This window comes from Tarenaya hassleriana, unplaced genomic scaffold (genome assembly GCF_000463585.1).
Source record: "Tarenaya hassleriana unplaced genomic scaffold, ASM46358v1 Cleome8, whole genome shotgun sequence".
NCBI classification, from domain to species: domain Eukaryota; kingdom Viridiplantae; phylum Streptophyta; class Magnoliopsida; order Brassicales; family Cleomaceae; genus Tarenaya; species Tarenaya hassleriana.
The window spans coordinates 4,387,437-4,399,159 of record NW_010970490.1 but is presented as its reverse complement, the minus strand read 5'-3'; the positions used below and the strand labels follow the sequence as shown (position 1 = coordinate 4,399,159).

General features: G+C 37.7%; 3 protein-coding genes across 6 annotated transcripts; 1 reads left to right on the top strand and 2 right to left on the bottom strand.

Moving 5' to 3' along the window:
- Window positions 1-124: 124 nt before the first annotated feature.
- On the top strand, window positions 125-3,149 carry LOC104803000 (14-3-3-like protein). Of its 3 annotated transcripts, none has more exons than XM_010526852.1 (6): window positions 125-210; window positions 567-1,074; window positions 1,148-1,270; window positions 1,684-1,800; window positions 1,916-2,006; window positions 3,069-3,149. In XM_010526852.1, exons 2-5 carry the CDS (start codon window positions 589-591, stop codon window positions 2,003-2,005), a joined length of 816 nt encoding a protein of 271 aa, XP_010525154.1. In that variant the 5' UTR covers window positions 125-210; window positions 567-588; the 3' UTR covers window position 2,006; window positions 3,069-3,149. The 3 variants fall into 3 exon arrangements, with proteins under 3 accessions (XP_010525154.1, XP_010525153.1, XP_010525152.1); XM_010526851.1 differs by lacking the exon at window positions 3,069-3,149 and adding an exon at window positions 2,747-3,059; XM_010526850.1 differs by lacking the exon at window positions 3,069-3,149 and adding an exon at window positions 2,098-2,442.
- Window positions 2,971-5,272, bottom strand: LOC104803001 (histone H3.v1). The gene is made up of 5 exons (XM_010526853.2): window positions 4,989-5,272; window positions 4,833-4,877; window positions 4,163-4,456; window positions 3,887-4,068; window positions 2,971-3,262 (listed from the first exon to the last, which is right to left on the bottom strand). The coding sequence occupies exons 1-5, from the start codon at window positions 5,179-5,181 to the stop codon at window positions 3,053-3,055; spliced, it is 924 nt and encodes a 307-aa protein (XP_010525155.2). The 5' UTR covers window positions 5,182-5,272; the 3' UTR covers window positions 2,971-3,052.
- Window positions 5,273-8,573: 3,301 nt separating this feature from the next.
- On the bottom strand, window positions 8,574-11,081 carry LOC104802999 (S-adenosylmethionine decarboxylase proenzyme 2). 2 transcript variants are annotated; one of them, XM_010526849.2, is made up of 4 exons: window positions 10,962-11,081; window positions 10,760-10,841; window positions 10,131-10,293; window positions 8,574-10,034 (listed from the first exon to the last, which is right to left on the bottom strand). In XM_010526849.2, exon 4 carries the CDS (start codon window positions 9,869-9,871, stop codon window positions 8,774-8,776), a length of 1,098 nt encoding a protein of 365 aa, XP_010525151.2. In that variant the 5' UTR covers window positions 9,872-10,034; window positions 10,131-10,293; window positions 10,760-10,841; window positions 10,962-11,081; the 3' UTR covers window positions 8,574-8,773. The 2 variants fall into 2 exon arrangements, with proteins under 2 accessions (XP_010525151.2, XP_019056764.1); XM_019201219.1 differs by having other exon boundaries at window positions 10,131-10,286.
- Window positions 11,082-11,723: the final 642 nt, after the last annotated feature.

Sequence of the window (11,723 nt, the reverse complement as noted above, 5' to 3'; positions counted from 1 at the left end):
AATAAATAATCTAAAGTTGTTAGTTTAAACCGTGGACGGTCAAAATCCAGCGTGGCATGGGTAAAAATGAGTTACTACGGAATCTTCAGAGCCCAACACTTGTCGCCTTCTCATTGGACCTTCCCTCTCTCCCTTAAATATAAAATCCCCCGTCTTCTTCCCTAATTTCTCGCTTCAAATTTTCAAAAACCCTAGATTCGAATTCTCAAGGTACGCTTTTCCTCCGTCTCATCTCTCCTTGATGCTTTTGTTTTATTGTTTGCGAATTTTCTTTGTCTTTTACTTCTGTTAATCCTTGTCGATTCGTATTGCGGGATCTGGTGGAGTTTCTGATTTTGTTTTTTTGATGAAAAGTTTCTGATTTTGTTCCATAGATTCTGTTGTATTTTAGCCCTGATTTGTTCCCTGGTAGATCTGGAGGTATTTTACCTCTGCAATGCTTGTTTTGTTTTGTATTTTCGGTGTTTAGATTGACATTTACAGCGTTGGAATGTTTTATTTTCCTTTGGAAATGTTCTGGAAATCGGTAGGCGATGACTCGATCTTTGACGAAATTGCTGAAACAGGATCTAGAACTGTATAACAAAGATGTCGCCTGCCGATTTGACCCGGGAAGAGAATGTGTACATGGCCAAATTGGCGGAGCAAGCTGAACGTTACGAGGAAATGGTGGAGTTCATGGAAAACGTAGCGAAGACTGTGGACACAGAGGAGCTCACGGTCGAAGAGAGGAACCTATTGTCTGTTGCTTACAAAAATGTGATTGGTGCGAGGAGGGCTTCGTGGAGGATCATCTCTTCCATTGAACAGAAAGAAGAAAGCAGGGGGAATGAGGACCATGTTTCGACAATCAAGGAATACAGAGGCAAGATCGAAGCTGAACTCAGCAAGATATGTGATGGCATTTTGAACCTTCTTGAGACTCACCTCATTCCTTGTGCATCATCTGCGGAGTCAAAGGTCTTCTACCTCAAAATGAAGGGTGATTACCACAGGTACCTCGCCGAGTTTAAGACTGGTACCGAGAGGAAGGAAGCCGCTGAGAACACTCTGTTGGCCTACAAGTCCGCACAGGTTGATATTGGTTGTTCTTAGCATAGAGACCTCCAAGTATCAGATGGGTTAATGTTGTTTTCTTGTGATACAGGATATTGCTCTTGCAGAACTGGCTCCCACTCACCCAATCAGATTGGGGCTAGCGCTTAACTTCTCTGTCTTCTACTATGAAATTCTCAACTCACCTGATCGTGCTTGCAATCTGGCTAAGCAGGTCTGTGCTGCTTCCTGCTTTAAATGTTGTTTGTTTATGCCAAGGTTTTATTCTCGTTATAGATTTTTGTGACCTTCCAACTGCCCTGTTTTTTGAAAGCTGTGTCTATGCATAATGAGAAGCGTTGCTTTTTGGCCATATGGTCCTGTGTAAATGCATTCGTTGTTGCAAGTGCTTTTATGGTTAGCTTGATATACTACTGTGGAGTGTGATGGCCATATCTTTCTGCTACAGTCCTCTTGTGTATCGGCTTTCTTCTTCTGGTTTCCCTTGTGTCTCGTGCCGTAGAATTCTCAATCTCTGAAGTTTGCCAATAGACATGTTTGTATTATCTTGTTGGTTTAGTGGGATCTCATGGTGGAGTTGGTTTGGTGTAGTTTTTCCAATTTCTGTTTGCTCCTCATGTGTTGCAGGCTTTCGACGAGGCAATCTCTGAGTTGGACACGTTGGGAGAGGAATCATACAAGGACAGTACATTGATCATGCAACTCCTCCGGGACAACCTCACCCTATGGACTTCTGACATCAATGTACATTCCTCTCTTTAACTCTTCAGTCATCAGCATCTAATACACTATTCTCAATTCAATCATCTTTGAATCGGTGTTGGTTCTGACGAGATATGAGCTGTGTATATATATCCAGGACGAGGCTGGCGACGAGATCAAGGATGCCTCAAAGCAGGAGTCAGAAGAGGGGCAGGAGGCTCAGACAGCAGCCCCACCGGCACATTGATGTGAGTGAGACCAGGTCCCACGCGTACAAATACCCAATATCTTTGCTTGAATAAACAGATCTGTAGCGTGTTTTTTTTTTTGTTGCTAAAGGTGGATTTGTAGAAGCAGTTTCGATTTCTCTATGGGAAACTCGTTTTCTTGATGGTGGAGCTTGCTTGTGATTTTATGAGTCACGAAAGAAAAAGAATGTTGCAGTCAATGGATTTATGTGCTTCTAAAATTGCCCCGACTACATAATTTTCATGTGCATTTTTTTTTTTGCTCTCATGTTATGTGTTTTGTTTTGGTTGGTTTGTTTCTAAGTTCATGTTCTTCCTGTTTCTTTTGTGTGTGTGTATTTTTCTTTCATGTCAATGTGGGTTTTGTTGCATTCAAGTGTGTTCTTTATTTTCAGTGATTGTCATTTCATTTGTTGAATAAACTTGGGTTGAATGATTTTCCCTGTGAGCATTAATGAAATGGCTGAATTGGATTGAAAGTTTTCCCATGGTTGGTTGAATGGGGTAAATCTTATTTTGCATATATATGGATGAATGGACAAAGGGTAACGTATCTTACTTTGAATTTCTGAGCCAGAATGTTTTCCATCTCGTGGACACGGGTAACTAACACTATTTAGCGGATTCAGTTCAGTTCCTTGGAAGTTGGAACTAGTTTGTTATCTGAACTGGCTGAGATTAAAAATAAAATACAACGACATTCAAATTGGGTTTTATGTTATTTTAACATTCACTTGCAGTTTTGTCATATTGGAAAACAAAAGCATCCGCCTGAAGGGAAAAGCTGCTTGCCTTCATTGCCCCTGGAGTCATTGCCCACTGTCTTATTCCCCACCCATCCCCAAAACACAACACCCTTTTTCCTACCCACTTTAATAATTGGAGAATCTTTCATTCATTTCAATTTTTTTTCTTTATTTATATGAAAAAAATGTAGAATGACAGGAAAATGGGGAGGAAAATCTACCACGAGATCTTGAAAACTTTACTTATTATCTCTTTTTTTCTTCAATTATTGTTATTACTATTGATAATAATAATATTATTTATTTATTTTGGCAGTTCAACAGCCTTTGACAAGATTGAGGAACAAAGATGGGAAAGATGTTGGATTTTTTTGAATGATGTTTCTTCCTTTGCCTTTTTCTCATCCAACCTAAGCACCCAACCCTTCGCCTCTCCTTCTTCTCCTCTTCTCTTTCTTCTTGTTTTTCCTTGCTCTCTCTCTCCTCCTCCTCCTCCTCTAGATTTACATCCTGCAACAACCACAAATTTCGTTTAGATTTAGTAAGATTCCTTAAAAAAAAATTGAAATTTGACTTTAACAAGTGTGGACGTCACAACAAATTCATTAAACCATTTTGTGACAATGGGTCCTATTTTGTCACACCATATATAATATAATGCAAACGTTGCGTGCGTTTTTTCATAATTTATGAAAGAATCCAAATGATGATACATAAATAAATGTCTCCTCATTGTCTTTTTACATGATTGACACATATTACTATATATATATATATATATGTACGTATGTATGTGCATGGCCCCGCTTATGTTATGAATCGTCTTCGAGCTTTTTCTTAATCTATGAAATAATCTAATTTCATGCACAAGTTAAACAACGCAGGATTTTATGCTGTTGTTACACACTAATTTTTCAGAACTTACCAAGTTTATGTTGCATGTTACATATATTGGTTAGAAATGTTACAAATTTCAAGATCTAATGTTTACAATAATGAGAAACTTTGTTTCTCTTTTTACATTTGATATTAATATTAATAATAATAATATTATTATTATTAATATTATATGAACCCTTTTTCTAAAAAAATTAAATAGATGACCACAATTACTAAAATTGAAAGGAAACATACCTCCTCATGTTGATCTTTCAACTTGAGAGCGGATTCCACCGGCGAATCTTCGGCTTCCACGTGTCGTTTCAGGGATCGCTCAACGATCGGCGGCGTCTGAGCCGGACTTGGGCTGCCGGAGCTAGGATCCGCCGGTGTACTCTGGACACCCACATCCCGTTTTGACCCCAAACCTTTGTTTTCTGCTCAGAAACACCCCCAAAAGTTTGAGGAAAAAAATCGAAGCATGTTCTTCAAAAACACAATTTGGAACCAATAACTAGAAGATTTCATCACCTCGAATCGGAACGGGATCGGTGTTATGATCCTCATGGATGACTTTAACGGTAGAAACGGGTTTGTTTTGACCGAGAGGTCGAGGTTGAGAAGGGTAAATGAGAGGAGCAGACATGGTGGTTAAGTTTCTGAAAGATCTTGCACTAAGAGTTTTAGAAGACAAACACTCCATTGGAACTTCTCCGGACAAAGGGTTGCATATGTACTTCTCGGCTTCGTCCCATTTCGAGTTCAAAGCAAAACCTTCCGGTGTTAACCAGTCCCAGTTGTTGTACACTGTCTTTGCTTGCAATGCTGCAGAGAAGCAAAGCGAAACAGGAAACCCATTTTCTGGTTTATTACATCTCTCATCAGAAAAAAAAAAAGAGTTAAGATCATAGCCGATGGCGATGGAGACAACGACAACATGAAAGGAACTTCTTTCTCCTGTTTCAGATGACAGAGATAGTCAAAGGTTCTAACTTTTAAAGCAAAATTCATCTCCAAGCGAAAGCAGGCTAATTAATTCTAAGGGTCGGGTCATAGCATGGATTCGACAAACTGGTGGTGACATGGGTGATTGATCATATATATAGTTACTGACTCGAGACTGAGCATAATCAAAAGGCTAAGAACCTGAAAAAGTTCATGTCTTGAGTGGAAAATGGTAAAAGACAGTGAAGAAATTTACCTTTGAGTGCACTGGTGAAAGAATACGTTGATGGGTCAATCTCCTCTGTGTTCCCAAAACATTCAAGCCCCCAAAATTGTCAGAATTCATCGACATATACAAAATGGAAACACTCTCAGACAAGGAGGCAGAAACCATATACATGAAAGTCGCTACCTTTAAGGGGGTAGCCAGGAGAAGAGGCAGTGCTAGAAATGGCAAAGTATGTTCTTGAAGACCTGATATCTTCTCGGAAGCTTCGAATGTAGGAGGCAGAGAACCTTCTGGAGCTAGGGTTTTCTCTGGTTATTCGAGCTCTTCGATCCCATTCTCTGAGATTGAAGTCTGGCTCATCTCCACGCAAAGCCATTGCAGCAGTTTTTGAATCAATCAATGAATGAAGGTGAGGAACTTGGAGAGAGAGGGAGGCAAAGTGGGCTTAAAAAGAAATGTTTTTTTTATAATATATAAAAATGAGTATAAAGTTTTTCAATTTATAAATGAATGATCTGTCATATATTCAAAAATCTTACAGTAAATCTTTTTTTTTCTTTTTGGTGTAATTCATAAATGGGATCAAACTTTACTTGGCTCCGTTGTTTTTGTCATTTTGTAACATCTTTGAAATTATGGTCCTTTTTGTTCTTTTTTCATGTTCAAAATCTCTCGTTCTAAATCAAAATCTCTCTATCTTTGAAATTTTGGCTCTTGTCTCATACAAAGATTATTTATGTGGTTGATTTGATTGGAACAAAAATGACCAAGGTGCCTCTTTCTTTTAAAATGATCGATATACTTTTGATTTATCAAATAATTCTATTTTCTATTTGCCATTTGTTTTTTTTTCAAAAAAAGTGATTACATATTTTAAATTATATTCAAGTCTTTGTATTTCTACAAATTTCAACAGTCTAACCATTTTTAAAGATCTCTAATCAAATATATATTTCACCATTAAACTAATATTTTTTTCTAAAACATTAAAATAGGCTAAAAAATATCTGAAAATAATTTTCTATTAAAAAATTATTTTTTTCTTGTTAAAATATTTGTGTATATATGGTTCATAGTATCCGGAAGACTAGTTTAATTAGTTTTAACAAAATATTTTTTTTTCCGAAATTATAAGAGATTTGATGCTAAAATTCTATATTGCAGATACACTCATATATATATATATATATATATAAATTTTCTCACTTCTAGATCATGAAAGCTAGAAACACGCATATAGTAAATTTTTGCTCTTTAAATTGATTGATTTAAAAGGTTGTCCATTTCTCAGTGGTTGCGTTGCGGTGGTGGAAAATAACAATAATTCACATGTTTCATTTTCAACAATTTTACTATTCTTTTTTTTTTATATAAATGAGATAGCGTCTAAAGGTATCTAATGCCGAATCCTTTTAGGTAACGTGAAATTGTTTATTTTTTTATGATATATTTTATTTCACTTATTTTTTATTTTTTGCCGGTGTAGAATTACTTAGATTTTATGGTTGTTTTTTCTAATTATTTTCATAATATTTTCTACAGTTTCTGAATTGAAAGCTTAGTCAGAATTTGTTTTTTGGGGTTGATATGGTGATGTTTGGTTGGACTAGTCTCATCCATAGTGGTTAATCTCATGCCAAATGATTAGATGAGGAAAACAATGTTGAGATAAATGATATATATATTTACTTAACATCACTATCATTAGATGATGTTAAATGATAAAAAAAAATTGATATTAGGAAATAATAACAAATTAATTTATTGAAACTAATGAAATTTTGTAATCATTTTTTTTTATAACCAGGATGGTTCTCCGGGCCTTCGATCCGACTACATCCACCCTAGGCTCGGACCAGCCTTTGTATATAGACCATTTTGATCCAGAAATTACATCTCTCTCCACTAGTGGAATCGAACCCATGACCTCGACAATGACTTTGTCAACTCTCAACAACTGGACCACTAACTGTTGGATAATTTGTAATCATTTTTATTTCATACTTCTTATATATATATATGTAAGAAAAACAAAATAACATAAAAAAAAGAAAGAAAGGAGGAGATAACAATAGTAAATATCACCTAACATCAAAAGCATGGACCAACTAGAGATGGTGGCACATGTTGGCATATGTGAAAGATATCATATCAAAGTCCAAACATTAAGATAAGATGGATGGTGGGGAGATTTTTCACAAGAATGCATGGTGTATGACATGTACGTACGCATACATATCGATTGTATAGTTGTTTTCATGAAGTGGGTATTTTTGTTTGTTCAAAGGAGTGGACATAAATTAAAAAAAAAATGGGTGGGGAAAAGCTGCGACGAGAATCTAGAGAGGGGTTTGTATGGTGGTCGTACAATGCTCATGCATGTGCATGTCATCGTCAATATCACCATCACCATCCTTGTACATCATGATTCATATGGGGGAAACCATGAAATCCATCCTCGCAATCTATTGCATCATATATATATATATATATATATATATATATATGTGTGTATATTACTGTAGTTTAAAATATATACAATATATTATGGAAATAGTATTACAAGAATTCATATACAAAAATAGGGTTTTATCTAAATTTTTGTGTAATATAAACTACAGATTTCTGATCAATCAACAGATTTAACCAGTTGATTAGAAAGGGTTTAACAGTAAAACATCAAACATAATTATTGGACCTATCGCGACATGGTTTCCGTTTTTATCATATTATTATATATATATATATATAAAAGATGCCTGCAACGTCAACGTCATCGTTGTCAATCACCGCCATGCACCACTTGCTCGAGGGAGGACCGGTTGAACCGAGATAACCGGACCGGTTATTGGGTCGAATCAAAAAACATCGGTGGGCCCAGTAAGATGGAGAACATTTATGTGGGGCCCAGTAGAGGGTTGGGCCCAAGGGATATGATTGCGATCAGAGTGTGCATGCAAATGTAGGCATCACTTGGGACAGTGAAATCCATCATTTGATGGATCTTCTTGCTAATCTTTTATTTTATAATTTTGTCTTATCTTTTAACTCTTTTACCAATCAAATTCAAAATTTGAACCCTTAGATTTAATTTCTTATTCTTATCAAAGTTTGTAACATCTCTCAAGATATGGACAAGAACTTTTGAAATTCGCTTACCCTATCCATTCCGTACAAGATAAAATTTTACCATTATTTCTTGTAATCTTATATATATATATATATATATATATGTATCCAAAATGTAAACACGAAATGAGTCAATTCAAGGATGCGTAAGCAAGATTGGGTTAAAGGAGTTAATTATCCGACTGTTTTTAAAATTAAATTTAATTCAGATACATTTGATTGTATGACCAAAACATATCATGTAACAATGGCAAATACCCAAAACGAATATGAACATGTGCAAAGAGTAACAGGAGGAGGAGGGTCCATTCATTCATGGAAGAAAAAAAACAATACCCTTCCAAATTGGATTCAAAAACTCTCTCACAGATCATAATGTCGAAACTAATGTTATATATATATATATATATGTGTGTGTGTGTGTGTGTGATTTGGTAAATATATGTATTGAAAAGTTGTACGATTTGTCATGACTAATTCACGTATCAACAGTTGACATTAACGATCAATGGAAAATATTATGAAAACTTTGAAATATTTGATATTTATATAAGAAAAAACTGAAGCGAATTTCATAATCATGTTTTTATGTACCGATTTTGTATATTTTTCGAGATTTTTTCAGAATTAAGCATGAAATCAATAATAATAACAATAATGTGATTAATCAAAGTGCAGATAGCCAAAGTAGATGAGAACATAATCAGAAACAGGCAAAGGGGGGCATGAACCCACCCATCACCATGATGCATGCAACTCAAACTCTTACGTCCGCAAATACATAGCAGACTTATTCAGACAATAATATAATAATTATATATATAGTCTCTCTCTTTCACTCACATGTCCTTCTCGTCCTCGCTGCTCCAGCCGCACTTGAGGATGGATCTGGGAGACCCATTCGTCCTATCGAACCCATAATACAACACTGCTCCTCTTTCTTCTTCCCCTAGCTTCTGCACCGTCCTCTCCCTGCAACCATAGTCCCCATCCTCCTCTATACCTGTTATCATCATCATCATCATGTCCTCTTCTTCCACTGTGTCTGCGTGTATTGCCACCGAGAATTGCTTGGGCTCGAAGCAATCAATAACCCTTCTCACCATTCCACTCACATCCATCGCCTTGAAATCGTACCCCACTGCCTCGAAGCTTGCGTAGCTGAATCCATCTTCCGGGGTCACATGGATCGTTGAGATCGCTTCCCCCTCGATACTGTTCATCGAATATCCGCAGGGCTCGAACTCAAAATCGCATATAGCAGAGTTCGGTAGGATCTTTCTGATTCCGGATTCTTCGGTCATTGACAGCGCCGAGCTCGACTCGGTCTTGTAGAACACGGCCGCCTTCTTTCTGTCCAGACCGGTCATGCACATCTCCAGTGTATACACGTTGTTGTAATCAGATCGGCTCGTGCCCTTTGCAGAAGCAGCGTAGACATGCCATTTCCTTGTTTCATCAGCACCATCATTACCCATCACGTAGGCTGAGCTGCTCAATCCGAGCTTGGCAAAATGTGCATCAAGAACTGCAACTTCTTCAGAGAAGCTGCGGTGAGGGAAGGGCTGAGCGCCTGGACATATGAAGCTGCCACGTGTGTACCTCACAGACTTTACCACTAGAGAGAGCTCACCGGCCAGCTCGAGGAGGGGCGGGATGGAAAAGAGCAGCTTTGTGGTTCCGCACGTCTTGATGATAACTTTGTAAGGGTAGACAAAGAGGCTGGACTCTGAGAGGACGTACGAGTCAACTTGATCGTTCGAAAGAGACGAAACGATCGTGCATTCAGCAGGTTGGAGTATCTCATCCAACTGGGACTTGGCCAGAGCGCGAAATCCCATTCCTTTGGGATCTAGGAACAAGCTGGGCTCGAAGAAGGATATCTCGAGCCGCTTCTCGTAGCCTTCAAATCCGATCGCAGAAACGGGCAAGGCCATCTCGCCTTTTTGTAAAGGAAGAGACTTCTTGGAGGAGAGAACGATGGGATTGGGGGAATCAGCAGACACAGAGTTTGGCAAACGGAACCTATAACTTAAAAAGATCGCTATTCGAAGACTATGTTGGAGAGGTCAAGACGTCTCAGGATGGTCTCTTCGCACACTGCAACCAAGCCAACAAAAAGATTACTGATTAGATTCCAGTGGACACGAAGTTGAAGAAAACCAAAAGATCAGAACTTTTGGATAGAAAAATCACGTTTGAGTAAGCAGCAGATCTGAATTTCTTGATCCCTCCGTGCGGGCGAACGTCTTCAATGCTGTAACCGAGGGGAGCTTCGTAGAATAAGGTTTTACTACTACTAGACTTCTTTTTGCCACCTTTTGATTCCATCATATTCTCATTCACGCTCTTCTGCAAACTAAAACAACAGAATTACAAAGATTTCAACAAAATAGATAAGCCTCCACAAAGTCAATATTATCCAACTTCAGATACCAAAGATCGTATCATAACTATCTAAAACCAGATGATGCACATATATTCACATTGCCTTGCACATTTATCACAAGTGATAATAATAAGAATATTAAACAAGAACGTATCAGGCCATATTAGCTCTACAAAAACCAACCCATTTTTTTTCTCTCTATAACATCTAATGAAAACAAAAATCTACAAAAACCGTAAAAAAAAAAAACAGAACGTTCGTCCATCGACCCTAAACTTATGATCAAAATACTAGGTAACGAAGGTATCGAAGGATCAAACCATAACTAATAAAGACACTGATCAATAACATAACTTCTGAATCTGATCACATCCTACGAAGGTAATTGGTTATAAATCGGAACCGAACAACAAAGGATTCATCAGTGGAGACTTACATGGATATATGGATGAAATTTGACCCGGAGTTAACAATATCTTCTACCAGGAACCCCTGATCTCCAAATCACAAAACGAAACCTGAAGGGCCAAATCCATCGATCAATAAACGATAGTATTAGCCAACAAAACGAGAGGATCGCCGACGAGAACAAGAAAAAAAAACAAATCTGGAATGTTCTGGAATGGTAAGAAACACACCTGGACCCAGAGAACCGCAACACTGGAATCGAAACGTCAGAAATCGGCGGGAGAGAGAGAGAGCCCTAATTTGAGAATCGACTATGATTTGGTAATATGATGAAGCGTTCGCGAAGACGGAGGTGAAGGAGGGCCCTTTATATATGCGCCCACCAAATTGCCGTGTGAGAATTCGATATAGAATTACAATAATATCCTTATTCCTTAACAAAGAGTCGACTCGCGACTTGGCGTGAAGCTTCCCTCCTGCACCGTTGATTTTAGTGATTTGACGAAACTACCCCTCCCTATCTCTCTCTCCACGAGAAAGAAGTGGCCTCAACTGCCGTCGACTATGTCCACGAATAATATAGCAATTCTATTTTTGTTTATAATTTATAAATAATTTGGCAATTATGGGAGAATAAATAATATATAAAACATAGGAGTGTTTGACGTGGCCAAACTAGTGTGGTGGTTAATTTAGATAAGAATATATACATACATATACGTGTATATTTGGAATGCGGAGACACCGGAGAGCGCTTTAAACAACTTCTATCATAAATTAATGTCGTTACGTAGTATAATATCATATTCAAATAAACTCCAATACGTTATCTTTGTCCGACCACATCTGCAAAGTCGGACCAAAGCAAACGCCCCACCATGCCAGAAAGAGAAAAGCTGTCGACGAATAACAGATGGACACGTGTACAACGTGACAAAGAGGCCTTCGTGGCGATGGGAACTAGGCTTCTGCGTGGGGGGGGGGGGTTAAAA

Coding starts and splice junctions, on each gene's coding strand:
- LOC104803000 (XM_010526852.1), top strand. CDS start 589: ATGTCGCCTGCCGATTTGACCCGGGAAGAGAATGTGTACATGGCCAAA. Junction 1,075..1,147: donor TGGCCTACAAGTCCGCACAG/GTTGATATTGGT, acceptor CTTGTGATACAG/GATATTGCTCTTGCAGAACT. Junction 1,271..1,683: donor CTTGCAATCTGGCTAAGCAG/GTCTGTGCTGCT, acceptor CATGTGTTGCAG/GCTTTCGACGAGGCAATCTC.
- LOC104803001 (XM_010526853.2), bottom strand. CDS start 5,181: ATGGCTTTGCGTGGAGATGAGCCAGACTTCAATCTCAGAGAATGGGAT. Junction 4,878..4,988: donor TCCTGGCTACCCCCTTAAAG/GTAGCGACTTTC, acceptor TTGGGAACACAG/AGGAGATTGACCCATCAACG. Junction 3,263..3,886: donor TGAAAGATCAACATGAGGAG/GTATGTTTCCTT, acceptor TGGTTGTTGCAG/GATGTAAATCTAGAGGAGGA.
- LOC104802999 (XM_010526849.2), bottom strand. CDS start 9,871: ATGGCCTTGCCCGTTTCTGCGATCGGATTTGAAGGCTACGAGAAGCGG.